Genomic DNA, 25,049 nt, shown 5'->3' on the forward strand with positions numbered 1-25,049 from the left:
TGCCCACGCCCGGCCGTGAGACCGCACTCCTCGGTCCGGGTCAACGCTTGGCCCCGCCCCGCCCCGCCCCGACGCCGACCACGCTCCGCCCCGACGCCGACCCCGCCCCCATAGCTTAGGGCTACCCGACAGCCGCCGCGTCGCTATGGAGACGGCCTCCGCTTCAGCGCAGCGGGGACCACGATGGCGGCCGGGGAGCCGGGGGATCTGGGCGGCTACTACTTCAGATACCTGCCTCAGAAAACCTTCCAGTCTCTGAGCACCCCGGAGACCACCAGCCGGCTCCGCCAGTGGTGAGAGGCCGAGCGGCAGGGAGAGAAGAGCCCCTTGGCCTTCGCGGCTGCGGAGGTGCGGGCCGGGCGTGGAGGCGGCGGGGCCGGGTCGGCCTCCTCCTGAGTGAAACCCGGAGGCCGCAGGAACCGGGCGAGGGGCGGACCCCGTGGGTGGAACCGCTGAATGTGCTCTCGCACAGGGGGCCGTCCCGGGCTGACTTATTCTCCCTCTTCTGCCCCAGGTCCATGCTGGGCAGGATCAAGGCGCAGGCCTTCGGGTTTGACCAGACGTTTCAGGCCTATCGGAAGGATGATTTCGTCATGGTTGGTATGGGGGTGGGGAGACCCTTGGATCTCTGCTGACTTTACATTTTTTCCCACTTGAGCGTAGATTCCTGCGAACACGCCATTACTTACTGACGTCGTTTTCTTTGAGAATAATAAAAAAGGTTCGAATGCTCAATCTTTTAAGAGGAACTTTTGCGTTTCCCATCACCCTAAGTTAGCTCATCTTCGGTATCCTGTCACAGAGAACTTTTCAATTTTGAAAATTCAGTCTCTCTTTAGAAAACCAACCTCTTTTTCAGTAGGCACACATCATTTTTAAATATCCAGCTTTATCACTGGCTTGATTTACTAGGCTTAGCTTCAAATGACTTTTGGTTGTTTCTCGAAATCAAATCTACCCTGTGAGTACATACTCTGTTAGCAGTTTTAAATGAAGAGATCCAAAAAAAGTTTTAAGCCATAGCAGAGTTACTAGAATAACTCTTTAGGTGATAAGTGGCTGCTTTGAAAAGGGAAAAACTCACTTGAAAGTACAAGTTCTGATGTGTTCATTAAAATTCATTCACGTTTTTTAAAATCCTGGGGTTTTATTTTTTTAATCTCAATCAAATGAAAAATACCCTTACGGTTTGCGATATTATCTTTTCCTTTCATGTCCTTCAGGCATCGCTGTGGAATATAGTTGGCTTAGTTTATTCACTCATCCACAAACACTTCCCCAGGGCCTGTGATGTGCTAAGAAACCTGTCAGGTGCGACGGGGTGGGGGTGGTAATGCAAGAAGGAACAAGACAGACAGGAGCAAAACTGCCAGTAAACAAGAAAATCCGATCATCTCATACAGAGCGATAGTGCAGTGAAGAAAATATCAGCCTGATTAATTAATCAAAATATTTACTGTGAGGGTATGTTAGTTTCCCAGGGCTACTGTAGCAAAAACCACAAACTGGGTGGCTTAAAACATCAGAAATGTATTGTCTCACAGTTTTGGAGGCTTGAAGTCCAAAATTAGAGTGACAGCAGGGTTATACTTCCTCTGAAATCTGTAGGGAACAATCCTTCCTTACCTCTTCCTGGCTTCTAGTGGTTGCCAGCAATCCTTGGCACTCCATGGCTTGCCCCTTGAGAACTTTAATCTCTACTCCTATCAAAGACCCTTAGTTCTCTCTTCTCATGTATCCATGGCTGTTCCTCCTGTTAGAAGAACACTAGTCATATTGAATTAAGCCACCCCCACTATTGTATAACCTCATATTAACGAATTATATCTGGAACAACCTTGTTTCCAACTAAGGTCACTTTCTAAGGTTCCGGGAAGGACCTGAATTTTGGAAACAGGATTGGTGACAACTCTTCAACCCTAAACAGAGGATAAATTGGTTAAATGTCTATTTCCCTTTACTTAAAATAGTGTTATAATGTTAATATAGTGTGCTACTGATGATGACATTTCTCAAATATTCTTGGTTAGATTTTTTTTTTAGTTTTTTATATATTTTTCATTTATACCAATATTTGTTGGATACTGCGTCCCTGCTAGGAGGTGTTAAAAGGATGAAGAGATCTGATCCCAGGTTGTAAGGCATGTGGACAGTTTTGGAAGCTAGAAGTGTGAAAAATCCTCTATAAGGCAATAAAATAATTGCTATAAGGGAGGATTTTATAAGGCAAAGGGAAAAAGAAAGATCACTCAATGGAGGGGCATTGGTGTCAGAAAAATTTCATGGAGAAGGATGTAGAATTAATTTGGGTTATTCAGTAGACACACAGTTCTTCAACAGAATCAAGATTCATCTGTAAAGCACAATAAATTTCCATAATAGGCAATTTTTTCCTAATTTTCAATATCTTCATGTTTATTTATCCTCATTTTTTTCTAATGCAGTAGACAGTATTATTCCCATATTTCAATCTAAAGAAATATACTGATACAATCACTGTTTTAACTCTGAGATACTCCAGCTGTATGTTCACATGGTCAAATATTTTCAAAAGTAGATGTTTTGTATTCTTAGAGCCCCTAAAATTGTGTAAGTTTATGACGCTACAAAACCTGAATCCTCCCCTGATTTGGCCTCTAATTAGCTGTCTATGTTCAGCTCCCAATTCTGCCACTTACCAGCTATATGACATTGGGCAAAATACTTAACCTTCTCCAGCCTCTGTTTCCTTTTCTGCAAAATGGTCACAGTGCTTGACACATACAATATCTATTTTTGAAAATGAAAATAAGGTTGAATAGCTGATGGGTTTGTTATGAAGATTAAATGAAATATCTAAGATATTTAGCAAAATGTTTGGCTCATAACAAGTGCTATTATTGTTATTAGCATTTGTCTGCTCCTTTACAAAGTGTTTTCCCAAAGCAGTAGTTCCTCCTGCATGCTGGATTTAGCTTTCGGCACTTTTTATCCATTTATCACTAACCTTTACAACACTCTGGTAAGTTTAGTGTTTTTACCCCCATTTTGCAGTTGAAGAAACTGGAGCTCAGAATGGTTGAATAATTTGTGCAAGTTTGTCGAGCGAGTGGCAAAACCCAGGCTTTTTGACTCAAACTTCCACGTCATTTCTACTACAAACACTATAACTGACCAAAAAGTATTGCTTAAACTAGAATTCCAGATTTGGAATTTTCCCCTTCAATTTAAAAACAAGTTGTGTTCCAAAAGTTTGTGTTGTAGTAAATGAATAAAGTAAAAGAAAGGAAGGAAATATTCATCCAGCAAACATTTTTTAGTTTTTAAGTCTATATTCAAGAGAGCGAAACAGATCAAAAATTGCATGGCAGAATGAGATGTGATACAAAGCATACCATAGTCACAAGGTCCCGCGGTGGCACAAAAGAGAAAGTGATCGTTTTTGACTGAGGTGGTTAGAGGAGGGTTTACAAAAGCCACTTGAGCTAGGATCTGAAAGATGAGTAGGAGTGTGTCAGGTAGACAAAGTGGGATAATGTTAGACAGAAGGGTGGGATGATATTCTGTAAGACTTTCTGTGCCATGGAAAGGAGTTTGGGCTTTAGCTGAGGAGTCGCTGAAAGGTTTTCAGCAAAACGGTAAAATTGAAAGTACTGAGATAAGCTGGCAGAAGTATGGAACGTGGATTGTTAGGACTGAGCCTGGAAGCAGTGAGACCTAATAGGAAACAATTATCCTCCAGAGAGTATATGGTGATGTCCTGAGTTAAGCCAGTAGCACCGGCATGTCGTGGAGAGATGTTTATGAGAAAGGCAGTACTCCGGGACTGAAAAGATACTGACGGTAAGGTAGGGCGCGGCATGTAGGATGACCAAGTTTCTGACTTGGTTGTCTAGAGCGGTAGATTTAGACGCATACGAAATGCGGAAGAATAAACAAGGAAAACGCATTCAGCTTTAAGCACGCCAAATTTGGTGTGCATCCAAGTGGCAATATCCTAGATGGTTGAATGTAAGATCTCAATCTGGGTCTCAAGGGAGAGCTCTGGGTTCAGCATACAGTGTTGGCATCCTCACCAGGGGACTAGGGATATAGTAAGCGGATTCTTTCACATAAACTGTAAGGGAGCGCCTTAACTTACAGCGCTTTCTGGAGGTCCACAAAACACTGCTGCTTCTGTCTCATGACCAGACTTTGCTTACGTCTCATGACCACATACCACAAGAGACTCCTAGGAAGTACAGACGTTCAGCTGGGCACATCGCTGTTCCAGATAGAACTGGGATTCCTTAAGAAGGAAGGAGGGAATTGATATTACATCAGAAGCCAGCAGTCTGCCAGATGCACGATGTAATCAAACATCTACTTATATTTTATATGTGTGACATAAACATACACTTAAAATTATATAATATTATATCAAATATTAATTAGAAATACTTTTCCATCTCACACATTATGAAACAAGTTAATTCAAATCTTCACATGCATTTTGACACCAGCATCTTTGTTATCACTGGAACTAGTTTATGAATCATGTATTTTTCCAAAGCTTATCAGCTTTCCTAAAGTTATTTGAGATACAAAGAATTCCTTCTAATGCCTCACTGGAGATTCTGTAACAAACCCAAAATACCGTTTGCACGCATTAGGGCAGGGTTTTTTGGTTTTTAAAAAAAGTTAAGAGTATAACTGTAATTTCGGTAAAATTGTAATTTCGGTAATTAAAAAAGTTAACTCTTAAGAGTATAATTGTAATTGTAATAACTATTGCTTTATTTGAGTGACCTTTATGAAGACTTATTTCCATTGGCTCCAGGCCAATTCGCTGCAATCTGCTTTACCTCCTTCCATTTATAATGACATCTAAACTGTAATTGTAAGTGAATACCCCCACCAAGATTACTAAATTACCAAATCTGAAATTTCCCCTTTTACTGATTCTTTCAGAAGCCCTCTGAAAAGCATTCAAAACTGGTATTAATTCAGGTCAATTCCACCATATGTGTCCTTTCAAAATGTGTATTATTTAAATTAAAATAGTTGCACAAGCACTCTTTAGTTTGACTTTTTAAAGTTATAAGGCAACTTTCCTTTGAGGAATAATTTTGGGGAAAACATTTTTTGTAATTGGGCATACAAGATACCTGTAGAGTATTTCCCTTTGTCTCCCACCATGAGAATGTAAACACCATGGGAACAGGGACTTTGGCTGGCCTGGCGTAATGCAGACATTCACAGACACTTGTTGAACGTACTAATCTTCACCCCACATTCCTCTTCATTGTTGCGTCTCATTAAATGACATTGATTCTGCCTGGCTTTTCATGCAAAAATTCCAGGATTCGTCTTTGATTCCTCCTCCTCCCTTTGTCCTTTTCTTCTGAATATTCATTAAATCCATCAACTTCTCTACCTCCCCACTTGCTACCGTTCTGACTGCTGTGAACGTCAGGCCTTCCTGGATTAAAGCAGTACGTGCCTCCTAACTGGTCTCTCTACAGCCCTTCAGTTCATTCTCCACACTGCAGCAGGAATGAGCCTTTAAGAATATGACCCTAATCTCGTCTTTCCTCAGCTTAAATCCCTTCAGTGTCTTCCTACTGCCCTTAGATTAAAATACTGATCAATCTAGATTAATCTTAGATTAAGAGAAAAATTTTTTGACTTGACCTACAAGGTCCAGTTTAACTCTCCAACTTCATCAGACCATTGGCCTATCAACTCTGGTCACACTGAACCTCATTACTTGTCTTCAATGGGATATCCCCTCCTTTCTCATCTTACAGACTTTAGATTTATTTTCTCCACCTTAAAACATGGTCTTTCCAGTGTCAAGCAGGAACCAGCTCAGGACAGCCTAACTGGTAAATTTTCAGGATTCTTGGCTGGTTAAACTATTGACAACTTGACGTCCACCCTGGAAATCAGCAAATGCTACAAATCAGGGATTTTTGGGGAAGAAGGGGTATCAATTATTAAGCATTTACCAGTATACCTGTGGCCAGCTGACTCCTACTCATCTTTCAGCTCTAAACCTAAATGTTCTTTCTGCACTTACCTTTCTTTCCCAAACCATTAGATTAGGTCTGCCTATTATGTACTTCAATAGAGCCCTGCACTTCTTCATAGTGATGATGATGTGTGTTGCTTAATATCTCCCCTTTCAGTCTGTAAACTCCACGAGGGCAGGGACTGTATCCATTTGACTTTTGGAATTAGGATGTCAAGTGTACTTTCAGCTCAGTGATGGGAGCAGTAGACAGCTAAGAAGAATAACTGGTAGGCAGAGAAGTGAAGCAAGATAGAGTCGTCTTTCAACGAGTTATTTAGGAAAAGAGTGATAGCTTAAAGGGAATGTCAGAATAAATATTTATTACAACAATCTAAACAACAAAGAGCAGTTCACAGAGTCAACAGTCTTTCTATATCCCAATCTAATTCTACCTTCTCACTCCCCTTCTTCCCACAAGCCTACAACCACCACTTCTGCAGTAACTGTTGTCAGTGGTTTGATAAATATTCTTCTATACTTTTCTTTATGTGCATATACATAGAGGCTTTATTTTGTGTTGTTTTTTTCATGCATATTACTCTTAAATTACTCTTTTTACACAAAATACATACGGCTTTCCTTCAAAGTCAATACAGTAAATGTTTACTGAGTAACTGCTCTATGCCAGGCTCTGTTCTGGGCCCTCGGGAAACAGCAGTGACTAAGAAAAACAAGCTTATGAAGCTTACATTCTACTCCAATACTTTCTTTCCAATAATTGCATACCATCTAGTGTAGATGTACTGTGTTCACTCATTTTTATTTTATTTTTATTCAGCCATTTTATTCAACCATTCTTCCACTGATGGGCATTGAAGTTCCAAGTCAAAACACTACGAACAATACAATAAAAAAAAAATTCCTTACACGTAAATCTTATCTACTAGTAGTTTCATTTTTGTCTGACACATACCCCAAAGTGGAATTTGTTAGATCATAAAATATACATGCTTTTAGTGTTCAAGATAATATTCAGCACTTCCCCAAAAGGCTGTAAAGGTTCACACTTCCACCAGCAGTGTCTAAGAGCACATATTTTCTGGTACTCTCACCAAAAGTTACCAGATTTTAAAATCTTGACAATGTAATGGGTAAAAATGGTATCTTCTGATTTTTATTTTCATTTCTTTCAATGCTCTTGAAATCTTATTTCATAAGTTTGTCAGCTACTTGTATTTTTTACATGATTTTTTGTATCCTTTGGCTATATTTAAATCAGGTTGTCAACTTTTCTTACCATAGACACTGGGCAATTTTTAGCCATTGGGGATGTCAGCCTCCCCCCAATTTTTCAATCATATTTATTGCAAATATTTCCTCCCAATCTATTGTTTTTCCTTTTTTTTTTATTGCTCATCACGGACATCATTATGTTTTCCGACTGCCCAACACCTTTTGATATACATGTGATTTGTGGTGATTTCCACTCTTAATGTTTCAGAAGTGGAACCCAAAACACTTGCCTTTTTTTTAGGTATAGTTGACATATAATATTCGTTTCAGGTGTACAACATAACAATTTGATACTTGCATATGTTGCAAAATGATCACCACAATAAGTCTAGTTACCATTTGTCACCATACAGAATTACTAAATATTTTTTTATGATGAGAACTTTCAAGATTTACTCTCTATGCAACTTTCAAATATGCCGTAAGGTATAATTAACTGTAGTCACTGTGCTATACATCTCATCCCCATGACGTATTTATAACTGGAAGTTTGTACCTCTTGACCCCCTTCACCCAACCCTTCTCCCCTCTGGCAACAACCAAAGTGTTCTGTGTATCTATTTTGTTTGTTTGATTTTTCTTTTTTTTTTTTAGATTCCACATATAAGTGAAACTATACAGTATTTGTTTTTCTCTGTTGACTTACTTCATTTAGTATAATACCTCCGGGTTCATCCATGTTGTTGCAAATGGAAGGTTTCATTTTTTTTTTTTATGACTGAGTAGTAGTCCATTGTGTATTCCATTCTTTATCCATTCATCCACATGTGGACATGTTGGGTTGTTTCTGTATCTTGGCTATTATAAATAGTACTGCAGTAAACATAGGGATACATATAACTTTTCAAATTAGTGTTCCCATTTTCTTCAGATAAGTACTCAGAAGTGGAATTGCTGGATCATCTGGTAAGTCTATTTTTAATTTTTTGAGGAACCTCCATACTGTTTCCCACAGTGGCTGCACCAGTTCACACTCCCACCAGCAGTGCGTGAGGGCTCCCTTTGCTCCACATCCTCGCCAACACTTGTTATTTCTTGTCTTTTTGATGGTAGCTATTCTTACAAGTCTTAGGTGATACCTCACTGTGCTTTTGATTTACATTTCCCTGATAATTAGCAGTGAGCATCTTTTCATGTGCTTATTGGCCATCTGTCTTCTGTGAAAGAATGTCTGTTCAGGTTCTCTGCCCATTTTAAAATCACATTGTTTGGAGCTTTGTTATTGAGCTGCGTGAGTTCCTTATGTAATTTGGATAGGAACCCCTTATCAGATACATGATTTGCAAATATCTTCTCCCTTTCAATAGGTTACCTTTTCATTTTGTTGATGGTTTCCTTTGCTGCGTAACGCTTGCCTCTATTGCACTAGATCACAAACCTGCGATCTAGGGTTACCAATCAGACTTACTCAGGGCAAAACTAATTTTTCAAAGTGAGCAACTTAAGGAAATTGGGTCACACAGCATCTGGAATCTCAAAGGCAGAAGTGGTGGCAGAGGCATCCAGCGTTCAGGCAGGACAGTCCTGGCACACAGTGGCCTTGGTCAGGTCAGGCGGCTGTGTTTTTTACTGCTTGGCTGGGGCTGCAGTAAGAACAGCTGTTTCCTCATCAGATCAGCTTCTGCATATGACTTTGGATCAGCATTTAGCCTGATCCTCTGCATCTCCTAAAAATTATGTGGACTGCCTGAGATGCTTTAATAAGTTTCTCTTCAGGTCTTTTCAGCCAGAATCAGCTGCTGGTCTCTGGAAATAAAACTCTTGACTAATTTATTTTCTTTTGCTATACAGAAAATTTTCATTTTTAAGAAGCGAAGTCAATCTCTTTTCTATGTGCCCCTTGGATAGAACTAAATTGGCAATTACATTTAGATTTAGTTTAATCTAAAGTGGGAGCAGTGATTACTAAGTCAATGAATTGGGAAAACAAGGGTGAAGGAAAATAAAATTTTTAGATTATATATCCTCCTACTTTTCCCTATAAATCATTACTTTCTATTTATTAAATTAAGTCCCAAAGGTATCTGTCTGGAAATAACAGTATTGTTCATACTGTTCCAGCTTAAAAGTAACAAAACTTCACTTCTTTATGAAACATTTACTTCTTCCTTTAACATTTTACCAATTTAAAATTATCCTTCCCCAATTTGAGTTAAATGAGATTTTACTATAGTTATTTTATAAGTTCTTACTATGTTTATAATAATATATCTAAGTTTTTCCCCTCAAATTTATATATAGTTATTTTAGAAGTTAATTCTTATTATGTTTATAATATGTCTAAGTTTTACCCCTCCAATTTATATTCTAGGCTTTCTTCAAAGACCCAAATGTTATTCCCAATCTGAAGTTACTTTCAGAGTCTTCCGGACAGTGGATTACATTAGGTAAACCAAATTTATTTTAATCTTTTGAGACTACTATTTTACTATTATAACAAAATTTTACTTCAGGGATTTTCATTATTAAAATACAAATTGTGTTGTAGTAACCTATAATGAAAAAGAATATGAAAAACAATATATGTATGTTCCTATATGACTGAGGTATTCTGCTGTACACCAGAAACTGACACAACATTGTAAACTGACTATACTTCGATAATAAATAAATAAGTATCAAGTTGTAAACTTAAAAAGTATACAAATTGTGAATAAGGACTCGTTTGATAACATCAAGGTCAAGTGCGATCGGCTGTGCTGGGCCTGCTCTGCATCTGTCTCCCAGGAGCCCACTGCTGCTATCCTGGCTTAGTGCACAAGAGCAATTTTTCTCTCTTTTTACTCGTTAGGAGAGTATCTATTGTGCGCCTTCCGTGGACTCCGACAGATGCAGGGAACGTTAAGGTGAATAAGAGAAAACCTGTACTTAAGGAACTCAGTGATATATTTAAAAATATACGCAGTGATGTGTCACAGGCACTGATATAGCAGTGGGAGCAGAGAGAGGGGCGTGGCCAGCTCCTCCCGGGGGCAAGGGTCAGGGAAGGTCCCACTGATGTGAGGATGCTTGGGTGAAATCTCAACTGGGGCAGGGAAATGATTTCTGACAGAGGAAGCAGCCACCACGGAACATTCTTTAAAAATCATATTAGATTAAATTATGGAGGAATGTATCTAAAATTCTCAACAGGAGAACTTTATATAGATAGTGTTTTCATAGTACACTGAAACATAGCTAGAAATCTTTAAAGAAAATTACCGAACACTTAAACACTTAATGACACTCAGATCTCTCAAATAACTCAGATCAAAGAATAAATTAGTTAATAGAAGACTTTTGGAAACAGAAACATGAACACTATATTTTAAAATTTAGGTTGAGGCCTCTTAACAATAGGATAAATCACCATTCTATTTGAAAGGAGAATCTGGTTGGTAATGTGGATTTGAGCTAAAAAAAAAAATGCAAGCTGATTTTAAATTGGATGAGGTTGTTTTGTTAAATTCTTATATTGCACTTTTATGGAACTCTAGTAGCCTTACACAAAAATAAATTTTCTTAAAGTATTAGTCAAGAACAAGTTTACAAACAGTTCATGATGTTAGACTTAGTAGGTCAAATTTTATTCCTTTTGGCTAAAGATCACTGCCAAATTTATAGAACAAAAAGCTAGTACAGTGTGATCTTCAGACTACTTAACATAATTAAACTGAGTCTCTGAGCAGATACATTTACCAGCTCAAAATCTTCAAAAGGAAGTAGAGTCAGGTATCACAGTGCTTACAAACCATGTTTGCGGTAACTTCAGCAAACTGGTTTACAAAAAAGTAAGGTTCATTGAAAGAAGTGTTCCAATAAGAGTTCCACCTTCCCCCATTTTGGTACCTACTTCCCAAAACAGCGCTGACTTTTTTCTAATTTTTGAAAAAGGCAGTGCAAAAACAGAGGTTCTGAAATTCCCCATGTGCCTGACAGAATCAATTAGAAGTGCTCTGAAAAGGAGTGCCGGAGAGGCAGCGCTCTGTCCCAGAAGCAGAAGTTTCTGGCGGGTTGCTTGTACCCTCCCAGCAGCTTGTTTCTGTCTCCTCCTACTTGCTTGTCTTCTTTATCTCATCGATCGGCCATCTTCTCTCTAACTTTCCTCTGGGGGCCTTAATAAGCAAAAGAAACAGCTTTTTTAAATGAGGGAAAAGACATCCATCTAGCAAGTGAACCGGTTTTGAAGAGAGTAATGATGGAATCTCCTTTGCTTCTGGCTGCGTTGCCTACATTGCAGGTAGTCGGTGCCACTTCATCCTCTCAGCCAGCTGCCACAGCTCCCTTTGTCTGGACATACTTTGCCCCTTTTTTTGGCTGATGAAATGGGTGCTTCCTACATGCTCAGCTAAGCACATTGTGCAGTTACCTTCTGTAATCCTCCAAACAACTCTGAGACTGGTATTATTATGTATCCCTGTTTCACAAATGAGGAGTCAGAGGCTAAGTAAACTGTACACTTTTACGCAGCTGGCTGGGGGGAGTTGACATTCAAACCCAGGCTCTAGAATTCAAGACCTCGACCACTACACCACCCTGCCTCTGTCCCTTCCGCAGTGGAGTCTCCAGGAAAGCACCAACTTGGGCACTAAATAAAAAGGAGATTCCTGCGGAGAGGGTATAGATCATGGTAGAGCACATGCTTTGCATGCATGAGGTCCTGGGTTCAACCCCCAGTGCCTCCTCTTAAGAATAAGTAAATGCTAAATAAACTCCTCCCACCAAAAAATTAATTAATTAATTAAACTTTAAAAAATAAAAAAAAATAAAATAAATAAAAAGGAGATACCTACCCAGTGTACTATAATACTAGTATCAAGGGGGGAAAAATACATTCTTAACTTTCTGTGTGACCTTAGTAATACACTGTATAGCTTATAAATGCTGGAGACATGACTTAACCAAACTCCTACGTAGCTGATAGGGTGTACTGTGCACCGGATTGTGCCCCCTCCCAAATTCTTATGTTGAAGCCTTAACCCCAGATGTGACAGCATTTGGAGATGAGGCCTTTGGGAGATAATTAGGTTTAGATAAGGTCTTGAGGGGCCCTCATGATGGGATTAGTGTTCTTATAAGAAGAATCTGTCGTGTGTGGACACAGCTGGAAGGCAGCTGTCTGCAACCGAGGAAGAGAGTCCTCACCAGGAACTGAATCAGCAGACATCTCGATTTTAGACTTCCCACCCTCTGGAGCTGTGGGGAAATAAATGTCTGTTCACCCAGTTTAAACAACCCAGCTCATAATATTTTGTGATAGCAGCTCAAGCAGGCTAATGCAGATTTTGGTACCAAGTGGAGTACTTCTGTAACAAATATCTGAAAATGTGGAAGTGGCATTGAAATTGTGTAATGGGCATAGTCTGTAAGAGCTTGAGGTGCGTGCTAGAATGTGGATATTAAGGTTGATTCTGGTGAGGTCTCAGTTGGAAACGAGGAACATGCTATTAGAAACTAGGGGAAACTCAGTCCCTGTTATAAAATGGCAGAGAACTCGGCCTATTCTAGTTCTTACGACAGAACTTGTAGGTAATAAAATTGATATTTGCTGAGGAGACTTCTAAGCAAAGTGTTGAAGGAATGGCTTGATTCCCCCTGAATGGCTGTAATAAAATATGGAAGGAGAGAAATGAATTGAAGAAGGAAAATTGAAGAAACAAAAAGTCACCAGAAGCTGAAGATTTGGAATATTCTCAGCATATCCATATTGCAGAAAATGAGAAAACTTACTCTGAAGAGAACACTTAAGTGTGTCTCGGAGCAACCATTTGATAAAGAGATCGTTGGTGCAACTCATGGACTTAATCAGCCATTTCAGCAGAAGCCAGGAATAGATATGGGATTTGTACCAGCAAAGACACTGCCAGTTTGAACAAAAGGGGACAGAAAAAAATGAGACAAAATGAAGGCTGTCAGATTTTTCAGATCCAACAAGACCAGACCATAGAACCATTCAACTTCAAGCATGTGCTGTGTTTCAAGAAGAGAGAAGAAAGGCTGAGAAGACAATTCACAGATCATCAGGGTCACCCCTTCAGTTTCAACAACACACTACCCTTGGAGAGAGAACTGTGGACGTGGGGCCACCGCCTCAGGTCTGGAAGGCAGAGCGTTGAACCGAAGAGGATTATTCTTGAGGCTTAAAATCTAATGGAATTTGCCTTGCTAAGTTTAAAGCTTATTGGGGACGATCACGCTTCCTTCTTTCCTCTTTCTGCCTTTTGGAATGTCAGTGTCTATCCTGTGCCTGTCTCACCGTTGTAGTTTGGAAGCATGTAACGAGTCTGGTTTCACAGGGTCATAGCTGGGGAGGAATTTTGCCTCGGGATGAATTGTACCTCAGGTCTCACTCATATCTGATGTACATGATTTTTCCATGAGACTTTGGACTTTAGACTTAAGCATTCATGCTGGAATGAGTTAAGACTTTGGGGGCTGTTGGGATAGAATAAATGTATTTTGCATGTGAGAAGGACATGAATTTGGGAGGGCCAGGAGCAGAATGCTACGGACTAAGTTGTGTCCCTTTAAAATTCATATGTTGAGGTCCTCCTAATCCCACCCATGACCTCAACTAACCCTAATTACCTCCTATCTCAGAATACAATCACACTGAGGGTTAGGGCTTTGACATGCTGCATTTTGGAGGGAAACAACTCAGTCCATAGCAAATGTTATTTCTATGCCTCAGATTAAGTGGTTTGAATTTAATTACCTCCTCTGACCAGCCATACCCTCTTGCCACTCCCCAAATCAGAGCTAGAGTCAATTTATTAAAATGGCACATTGCCCAGTGTCAGTCCCTCATCCTGTGGCCACCAGCCTATCTTTGAAGATTGTCTGGCTTTGCCCTCTCTTGTTCTTTGGTCTTCCAATATTGCTCAGACCTTTTCTGTCATTCTCTGTGGTTTTGTTTTCACTTTAATCCCCCAGAGGATTTTTGCCTCTGAAACAAAAGGAGCTTTTCTGAGCAGTGTAGCTTTTGAAATAACCAAAGCATACACAGTTCTTGGCTCTAGGCATTCTTCTTTCCTCTTCGCTAGCCCAGCTCAGGATCAAAACGAGAGCAGCAGGTCCTAGCAGGACTCGGGTGGACAGCCCGGAGCAGGAAGTGCAAATTATCACGCATATTACTCTTCTCAAGCTCAGGCTGCTTCTCAGGTCAGAGATCCAGCCAACGTATTGCCGCCGCATCTAGGTGTGCAATCTCTCCAGAGCTTTGGAAAAGGAGAGCTCCACCCATTGACATCTGAGTGAGTGCGTGTGTGTATATGTAGGTGCAGAAAAGAGAGAAGTTGATTGAGTGATTCATTGAGGCAACAATAAAAAAAAATTCCCCTTGATGTTTGTGTCTTTCTGTAATTTAGTAGACCTTCTCTCTAGTAACAGAAAATCCATTCCTAAAAGACACATTCAGGAAGTAAATGTGGGGTGGGCAGAGGTGTGGGAGCGGGGAGGACTGGAGCTACAAGAGAAAAACAGACAGAACACCATGATTTCAAATTTCTCTAATTCCAGGCTTGTTATGACTTGATTAAGGCCTGGCTTGAAATTTACCTTGACTTGGAAAACCTTTTTTTTTTTTTTGTAATAAACCCTGTAAGTGAGATCACAGGGGAGGAAATTTTAAAAGGAGAGAAACATTTTCAAAATACCCTCAGTGACTTTAGAAACACCCTTACTTACACTAATTAAAATTTTTATAATATAAATTATGAAGTATTAAGCATGGTACAAATCCAAAACCATATGAAGCAGTTTCTGTGTTTTTATAGGTAATTTTGATATATGCATTAAAACTGATCTAAGAACTCCCTACTACACAATAAATGTATTTCATTTTCAAGCATTTTCTAATTTATATATCCTTCATCTAGGCCTGAAATGGTGAGATTTTGTTATAAACCTTCAATGATTAATGCAAAATAAACAACCTGCAAAATAAGAATTTGATAAAATCCCTAAACTAATGTGTCTTCTAAATTTATCAAAACATATGTCATATTTGGTTACTTCTTAAAATGTCAGCATAGGGATATTTGTTTTGGAAATAATTGAGAATACTAAATTAATTTTTATATCTCTGTTCAGGAACTGAAGTGAAAAAAATTGAAGCTATAAACGTTCCTTGCACACAGCTTTCAATGTCATTTTTTGATCGGTTATATGATGAAGATATTGTACGAGACAATGGACATATTGTTAAATGTTTAGATTCTTTTTGTGATCCCTTCCTTATTTCTGATGAGTTACGAAAAGTAAGTACAGAATTTTAAATTTTCACAGTAGAATTTCATTTCAGGCAATGCTTAATGTCAAAACCTTTTGCCTGCCTAAAACCCATAAAATGCCTCTTATCAATGAATAATGATCAATGATAATCATTACGCTGGTAGGTTTCTTCTTGGCTGGGACTCTTCCTGTCAACTTAATTATTTATGTATTTCATTAGTTCTCAGCGGAGTTCCATTGGCATCTCCTGGGTAGAGGTCAGGGATGCTGCTAAACTTTGTACAAAGCACAGGACAGTCCCCCACAACAAAGCTATCTGGTCCCAATACCAACAGTGCTAAGGTAGAGAAACCCTGGCCTGTTGAATTTATGACTATTTTTCTTTAATATTTTCTCCTAACATACCAAATGAATAAAAACGTCCCTGAGTAAAAGAATCTTTTTATCTCAAGGCTGAGATCAAAGAGCTGTTTGATTAACTAAGTTAACTTTTATTTTAATGAGAGGTGTACTGAATTTGGAATCAGAAGACATGGATTATCAGACTAATTCCTGATTTATTATTTACAAGATAAACAATCACCTTTGGCAAATCATTCAGTATCTTGAGCCTCAAGATCTTTTCTGTACAAGACGGAAATTAAAATGCCCATTCTAGCTTCTTCCAGAAATTGTTGAGAAAATGAGCTGAGAAAGCATTTTATGAAATGCTGTTAAAATGAAGTAGTGTTATTATCATTATTTTAATTATTGAGAAAGAGGATTGACAAAGTGGTCAAAAGTTAGGGCTATCAAGTCAACATAGGTTCAGATCCAGGCTCTGCCACTTGATAACTGTCATACTTAACTTCTTTCAGCCTCAGTTTCTTCATCTGTAAGTCAAGAGTAATGTAAGAATTGTGTGAGGTAATGCACTCAAAGTGCTTTTACATAATGCCCAGCACTTCGTAAGCTTCCGATAATATTAACAACTGCTGCTAAGTATTATTTTTATTATCAACATTAAGAGAGAAGGGAGATGCGCTAATGCCTAATGTATTGCAAATCCAGATAGAAATGAACTGGGGAAGCTACTGAAGCAACATTCTGGGCGCAGGAATCTTGTCTCTAGGCGACCAGGGGGCATCCAGCCAGTCTATACATTGATCTGCATTAGGACCGTGCCTAAAAGAACTCTCAGTTTAAGAAGAAAATAAAATTAACTGATTGAGAATAACCAGACTCCCACAGTTAAATGACTGTATGTATAGTTTGTTCCTTAGTTAAGTGAAGTATATTTGCATATAACACAAGATAGTATAAATACCATTATAGTGTCAATCTGATCTTAATTTCTATTTGTCCTTACGAATGATTGGAAATTAACATCCGGAAAATATCCAGTCTAGTTTGAGTTTTCCTCCTTCTGGGTGCTACTTACCTATCTCAGCTCTTCTCTCTGTCGCTAATCTGGGCTGGCATACCTACCTCTTTGCCTCAAGGCCCTTCCCCTGATTTCAGAGAGTCCACCATCACCTCTACAGAGAGAGCCTCAGCGATGGGCTTTTGAAAAGGAGGATTTGCTTTTCAACAGAATACTCCGCAAAACTGCCTGCTGCTTCCTGTCTTATTTGTTGCCGTGAATAGCACCTCTGTTCAGGAAGTGCTGGGACTCTGTTTTTTGCCGGTTGCCTGTATGTTTTGCCCTGTGTTCCTTGCCACTCTGTGGCAACAGGGAGGGCTCTAACTTGGTTGCTTTCTGACTGAAAAAATATATATAAATAACTTCCAGCTTCAGCCTGAACTAAAAAGGGCCCTCCCGTTGTGCAGCACACAGATCCTGGTGGCACACTGTGTAACAGTGAGTGCCGCTAATAACCTCCTCCCTGCCTGCGGCTCGGAAGCTGAACTCGTTAACTGTTGCCTACCTGCTCTCCGAGGACTGCACAACCAAACGGATCTGTTTGTGAACAGAGAGGGAGATCACATACAGAATGTTACTGTTTTAACATTCACTCCAAAAAAATGTTTAAATTATTGTAATTTTTTCATTGCACAGCCCAATCAATTCAAGACATGAGTCCTCGTGTAAGGAATGTGTGACCTCTTCATCCCCAAGAGCTTTAGTCACCCTTTTAGTAAGTCAGAACCTTAGGTAGCCGCAAACTTGAACTTGAATATCACATCATTTCCTTACTGGGGGGGGGGGGGGGGGATGGGGGAGGGAGATGTACAAGTGTTACATGTGGCACACACAGAGAGCAACAAACTACGGACCACTTCCCCGTACCTATCTTTTACTATATATATCTTTGGCTTTCATTGAGTCATTGTAAGTAAATTATTTGTAGACAATACTATAGAATTTATTATTTTTAAATGCCTCTTTTACCATGACCTTGTGATGAATTTTCATTTGAGATGGGGGTAAATAAAATGTTAAGTTTAATCAATTTTCCTAATAAAAAGTGCACTTCTTGCTGCTAGACAGTGGTTGTTATGTAACTCATTCCCTCTCCTTTCCCTGTGCAGTAATGTTAAGTGTTATGCCCAATTTTTATGTCTTTTCTCCATCTAGAGTTCCTTTTGAGTGTTTATTTTTCTCTTCTCACTTTATATCTTGGTTACAGTCTTCTGTCTTTGATTATTTTTATCTTCCTGTAGATCTTATTGTTATTTCACATTCTTTTTTCAAGTAGCTGGGGTATAAGCAATTCAATTAAAGGGATGTATTTTATAGTGTACCTTGATCACCTCGTTCCTGTCCACCACAGTCAACAAACCAAGCAAACATCTATAAGGCCCGGTGGTGTCAGAAAATCCCCACATCCGACCTAGTCGAATTGTTTTCTCAAAGAGGCAGCAAGGTCTCGAGAGCAAGAGTCCATTGGTGATGTGTGAGGTAATATAATTAGAGGAGAACAGGAAATGGCGAGGTGATTTTGAGGCTCCAGTTACCTGAGCAGTTCAAAATGGAGTAGCTGTGGGCATAAGGAAAGCAGTGATCTGAACACTGTAAGATGAGAAGGCTTAGAAAATGACCATTTGTGTTTAGCTTCTCAGTAGAAGCAAAGACTATGGACCTCATGGGAGGGAGGAGTTTCTCCATTTATTTCTGCTCCCATTGTTTCCAAATACTATTCCAGGGGACTCAACACTAAAATTGCAGTAGCACTAAAACTATTGCTAAAGACGTGAACTAGAACAAAGACATAAAGAAGAGGAAGAGAAGGTTTAGAGCTACTCCTTTCACCGCGTGTCAGCACCTAACAATGAGACGGAGCGAAAGCAAGTGCCGATCTCACAGATCACTTTCTCTGCTGCCTCACGATTGGTTCTTAAAATAGGTCTAAAATTATTTTCAATCGTATAAGTCAAAACTTTTGAAAACATAAAAATTAGAACCTTAAATTATGTTACATTAAGATGAATTTTATCTCACATAGGTTTTGCTAGCAGAAGACTCAGAAAAATATGAAGTATTCAGCCAGCCAGATAGAGAAGAGTTCTTGTTCTGTCTTTTCAAACATCTTTGCCTCGGTGGAGCCCTTTGTCAATACGAAGATGTGCTTGATCCATATCTGGAAACAACAAAGCTTATCTATAAGGATCTAGTGAGGTAATGTTGCTAGATGACAGTATGTAAATGGTCTGTTTAACCCTGGTGACATTACCCAGCGTCTTGTTTGTTGGTCTATTTAGAACCAAAGTGTATAAAAGTAGCACCACCCTGACCCCCTCGTCATAGCTTCCATCTTCTCTTCCAGGCTGGAAAGTGTCTAGATTTCCCTGACTTTTTCAGTCCTCAATCCTCTCATCTGCCTCTTGTCCTTGTTTCCTCATTCGGACCTGTCGCCCCTCCCTCCCTTACTGACAGCTGTCATCTTCCAGGTCCTCCTCTTCTCCCGAGGCCTCCTTTTAAATATCAAAGGAACATGAGATCCCTATGGCTTAGTAATAGTCCATTGTATTCCACATCTTTTTTATCCAGTCATCTTGTCAGTGGACACTTAGGTTGTTTCCATGTCTTGGCTGTTGTAAATAGAGCTGCTGTGAACATTGGTGTTCACGTATCTTTTTGATTTAGAGTTTTCATCTTTTCCAAATATTTGCCCGGTAGTGGGATTGCTGGATCATCTGGTAACTCTGTTTTTAGTTTTTTAAGGAAGCTCCATACTGTTTTCCATAGTGGCTGCACCAATTTACATTCTACTGAGTTTATTTCTGGTATGGTTTTAAAAACAGAAAAATATTTCTATAATCTGTTTCTGATTTTTATGACTAAGTTATTGTGTCAATATGTAAGGATTGTCGGAAGAGATGTAACAGAATTTCAGAAAGACCACACACATATCGACATCAGACACATTCTGTCCTTATCATTTGCAGCTCGTGAAAACTTACAAGACTGCTTCTAGGACTCCCACGAGATACTCCTCAGTGTCCCATAGGCGCACACACACACACACACACACACACACACGAACACCACTGCCACCACAGTGTGTTGTATCTCATCAGCCACATGAGGCTGTGGAATTCCTCACTACCATGTGCTGAGGAGGAGGGGATTCTGTTGGAGATATTTGAAATAGAAATTACGTTAGGACCTAAACATTAAAGACATTGCTGTTTTCCCAAACATCCCCTTCCCTGGATTTTCACTTGTGATTCTGTCCTACACTTTTTGGGAGCTAAGAAAAAGTATGACTCAAAGAGTAATGGCCACTCATAAAATGAGTAGTCAAAATTTGTGACATCTTACAGCAACTCATCGTAGTGTACATACAGCTCAGTGAATTTTTATATATGTTTACACCCATATAACCACTTCCAGATTGGGATTTAAAATTAGATATAACCATAGATATGCTCTGTGTTTTGATGTGGGTGGTTATATAAGTGTATGCAAAATGTTTTATATGTAATGGTTATAGTCATCCTTCAGATGAGCATGCAACTTTAAATGTAGTCTCCAACATTCAAGCAGTGTTTCTCAGCATTAGGGAAAAAAATGACTTCAACTCATGTCATAAAAATATAAGGAAATCAATTTAATCACATGATTCCTGGGTTTAAATCTGAATGAAATGTTTTAGAGATGAAAACTGCCTCAGAATTTTGAACCTGAACCCTGGAGTGGTTTGGGTCTGGCCATCTCCAACAGGTGCGTGAGCTCAAACGTACGCACGGGCGTGCGCACACGCACGCACACACACACCCTGCCACGAAGTCCTCCTGTTTCTTCCCCCTCCTCTCTCTTTGCTCCGCCATGACTTTTACATATGTGAAGGGAAAGTAATACGTCACCTAACGTGGAAAGGAGGATATCTTCGTCTGAATTTAATCTGTACATGGAACACATGAGCAGTACCTTTGGTGCGTGTGAATTTACAGAGTAGGTATAGGACAAACAGGTGATGTGTAGGGACGGAGAACTGGACTGTATCACCTGAATTCTAGTCCAAGAATTACCACTTTTAGTTAGAATGTCTTAAATACATCATATAACTTTTCTAGTTCTATTGTCTATAAAATTGGCAAAATAATGCCTGCATCACTGAGTTGTGTGATCTTTATGTGAGGTAGAGTATGTAAAGGTATTTTTCATATTGTAAAGCATTTTAAATATAACGTGTGTATATTTATATAGAAGTCAATATATAAATTTCCTCAGTCTTCCGTCGGTTTCATCACAGGTTATCCTGTGTGTGGAGAGTAGCTGAAAGAGAGCTACTGAGAGAAAATGCTTTTAGTATGATATAATTTAGTAATACATAATTTAACAAATCATTTTCATATACATTATTCGACTTAATTCTCATGTAATCCTAAAGGGAACCGTATAATGCTCGCAGTTTACATACGAGAAAATTGAGGTTCGGAAAGTTTAATCTTGCCCCAAACAAAATAACAAATTAGTGGCAGAACAGGCATTTGTGTTTAGGCTGTTTAATTCTTTAGCTTAGTGTGCTTTTATCTACCTACTCCTTACAGCTGTTCACACTTCAGTCTGACTTTAACCAATTCTTGTTTTTCCAATCATCGGCCTGCAAGTCTTTTCATTATCTGTGTCTCAAACTGGCCTCAAACCATCTAACTGTAAAATTCAGTTTTCTGCTTACCACATCCTCTGTTGACCTTACCCCATCTTCTGATGGAACTGCAGATTTCATCCTTTTGAAACAACTTGAATAGAACATTGTATATTTCCATGTTAAGTATTAATAAGAACACCTGACTACTAAAAGGGATCCGTGTCTTAAATGTATTATGGCCAGTGCTTATTATATTTAAAAATGCTCCCTTTGCCCCCTCTTTTAGTGTTCGGAAGGATCCTCAAACCAAGAAAATACAAATTATCTCTTCCGTCTTTAAAGTTACAGCATATGTAAGTGTTGAGGGGAAATTTGCAACCAGTCAATTTTATTGCTTGTTATTAAGACGAGTGTTACAACTGGAGTTAGCAACTGGGACAATGTTATGCCTTGGAGAAGCATAGTTAACAGAACACACATGTGTATATACAGAATATCGTTAACATAAGCTAGTTTTCCGTTAAAATTTAAAGTTGATAAGGTATGCTTTTATTTGAAGAACAGTATGAACTTTTTCCCCCGGATTCCTTTCTGTTGTCTGTGTCTAATAATAGTTCTTACTCATTTTAGAGCTAAATCTGTGGCTCAGATGAGGTAGAACACAGTCCTCTAGACTGTCAAAACATAATTTATAAGGCAAACAAGTAAGAATGACATAAATTTATGTCACAGAATCTGATACTTGAATTTTATTATCATACAAAGATTATTAACACATATTAAGCAGTTTCTAAGTATATGGGTTCAATCATTTAACAAATATTTATTGAATATCTAGTGTGTATCAGCTACTGTGCTCGGCTGGGGCTCCGTGATAAAAGAAACAGTCCCAGCCCACATAGTACGAATAGGTTGTGTGCTTAAAAAAAAGCAAAGACAGAAGAAAAATGCAAAACAAATTTTTGCGATATTAGCACTTTTTTTAAGGATAGGATTTCCTTTTGGACTATAAATTCCTTACGGTCAAGACTTCTGCGTATTTGTGTCGTACATATGTATTGTTAGCATAGCAGACGGTGGTGTCCATAAATATTTTTAAATGTTAGTAGTTAACTGCCAGCTGATTGTCAAAGATTTGATATATGTTTTATGACATTTTAACAGAAAATATGTACTAGCTAAATGTGTTAATGTTATTTAAATGTAGCTTACTCAGGCTTGTCTTTTTCAGGACTCTGCGGGTGTGTGCTACCCGTCAGCTAAGAGTCACGAGCAGACGTTCTCTTACTTCGTCGTGGACCGTGTCAAGCGTCATGTTCACGTTTTCTACCACTGTTACGGTGTGGGGGAGATGTCTTAGTGTTTTTTCAGAGTACTATACTTACTATGTTTTATTTACCAGGGTTTTTATTTTAATACAGATTTCTAGATAAACATTTACTCTGCAAGTTAATTCAAGTAAAATGTAAAGAACCTGCTTAGAGCAGAAGAAAACAGATACCAAGATGCCTCTCTGTAAATTTGGGCTACTAACGTAGGAACCAAATTTCATCCCTGACAAAATCTGTACCAATACAGTTGTGGAATTTTTACAGAAAGTTACAAGAAGTGAAAATCTAGTTCATCTTTGTTGCATTTAGAGTCAAGTGAGTCCTCAATTTTCCAGGTATTTTATGTTAGAAGCGAATTAATTCTAGGTTGAAACGGTGGCAGAAAACTAAACTTCTCTAACCACTGGTCATCAATATGAGTTGTTAGTTTTTAAAAATCGTGTTTCATGTAATTACATTTCTTCATTACATAAAGATTTACATCTCTGGGGCTGTGGAAAGCATGGCAGTTCCTCTGCTTCCTTTGCCTCACTTAAAACACTCAATAAAAAATAATGTTCTGAACATAATTGTAAACTCTTGTATCACATAATGAATTAAAGCTGGAGCTGCCCCCACAGCTAATATAAGAGTTACCTGTAAACAAAGAGAGTTGCCCTGATGATGTTAAGTTGAAAAGAGTAAAGTGCAGGGTGTCTTAATACTGTCCCCTCATTACCTTCATGGAATGAATATATAGCTTAGATTTTTTTGGTGGAAGAACTGATTGACATGTATTCCCAGAGGTGATACCTGCAAGAAATGCTGAGACCTGGAGAAGGGGCAAGTTTGGAATATGTTTCTGAGTTGCAGGGATAGGGACGATAGTCTTGGATTTGAACTTGTAGCTTCTCTTGAAGGCAGCTGGCGATCTGAGTATATAGCTCAGGAGAGAGAGTTTGTTTTACTTATAATACTTAGTACAATGCCTTCGCACTTTAAATATTTATTGCATCAATATTTTCCAGATACGTTCATAACATCCATTGTTTTTTCTTTTAAATCTGATAAAAAAGCATTAAGTCAAGAACTACAATGTCCATTTGTTACCAGTTTTGCTGCCTACCACATAGACCCCTACAACCTGGGGACCCTCTCTCAATCAATCAGTTGGTCAACCAGTAGTTCTTTTTGAATCCCAATTCTGTGCAAGGCACTGTGCTGTTTACTTTGGGGAAACACACACTCCCTATAAATCTAGTAAAGATCATCTGTAAGAGTGTGTCTATAGAAAGTGATTGTTACATGGATTTAGAGATGGAAGTGGTCACTGTGAGCTAAGCCTGGGACGGGTGTGCTCTGGCTTCTGCAGAACTGGTGGGGTTTCAACAACTAACAAGGAGAACAGTCCAGCAGAGGAGGGAAGCATGATGTGGCTCTGAGCCTGGCCCTGGGATGAAAGTTCAGAAGCAAAATAAGGGAGAGCACCTTTGAGTAAAGATTATGCAAATTCTCTGTATTGAGTGGTGTAGTAGCATAGTAATAAAGAAGTTGGGCTGGGAGTCAGATTGTCTGGATTCCTTTTTTTTTTTTTTTTTTTTTAATATTTTTTAAGGGGGGCAAGTAAATAGGTTTGTTTGTTTGTTTGTTTATGATGGCAGTACTGGGGATTAAACCCAGGACCTGGTGCATGCTAGGCACACACTCTACCACTGAGCTATCCCCTCCCACCTGGATTCTTAATTCTACCATTATTTGCCACGTGTGATTTTGAGCTAGTTATAGCCTTTCCATGCCTTAGTTGTCTCATCTGTGAAATGGGGAAAATAATAAGACTCTCTCATAGGTTATTGAAAATTATATAAATTATATACACACACACACACATACACACATTTGGCTTAGAATGGTGCCAGGCACATAGTTTAAGTGTTCATGCATTTTGACTCTTTTTATTCTCTATAGAAGAAATGTTTAAAAATTAGGAGCTAAACTGCATAATAATGTAAAATACTGTCTTCCTGAAGGTCAGAATTGCTTTTCTACAGATTATACCATTATGGATTTGATTAGAGATCTGTAAGAGATGAGAACTCTGGGTCCCACCCCGCCCCCTGAGCTGCAGAGAATGCAGAGGACCTCAAATTGTACTCCAGGTATTTCTTTGGCAGCATCTTGCATACTTAGAATTATTTTCTCAACTATTTGTAGTAATTTATTCAACGTCTGTCTTGAAAACAAGAA

General features: G+C 38.9%; 1 protein-coding gene across 4 annotated transcripts; it reads left to right on the plus strand.

Moving 5' to 3' along the window:
• Positions 1–137: 137 nt before the first annotated feature.
• On the plus strand, positions 138–23,395 carry CFAP300 (cilia and flagella associated protein 300). Of its 4 annotated transcripts, XM_010977797.3 has the most exons (7): positions 138–293; positions 515–596; positions 9,579–9,654; positions 15,338–15,504; positions 18,904–19,076; positions 21,782–21,848; positions 22,727–23,395. In XM_010977797.3, exons 1-7 carry the CDS (start codon positions 184–186, stop codon positions 22,853–22,855), a joined length of 804 nt encoding a protein of 267 aa, XP_010976099.1. In that variant the 5' UTR covers positions 138–183; the 3' UTR covers positions 22,856–23,395. The 4 variants fall into 4 exon arrangements, with proteins under 4 accessions (XP_010976099.1, XP_031316488.1, XP_031316489.1 ...); XM_031460628.2 differs by lacking the exon at positions 21,782–21,848; XM_064492847.1 differs by lacking the exon at positions 21,782–21,848 and having other exon boundaries at positions 207–348.
• The last annotated feature ends 1,654 nt before the right edge of the window (positions 23,396–25,049 follow it).

This window comes from Camelus dromedarius, chromosome 12, assembly GCF_036321535.1.
Source record: "Camelus dromedarius isolate mCamDro1 chromosome 12, mCamDro1.pat, whole genome shotgun sequence".
Lineage (NCBI taxonomy): Eukaryota > Metazoa > Chordata > Mammalia > Artiodactyla > Camelidae > Camelus > Camelus dromedarius.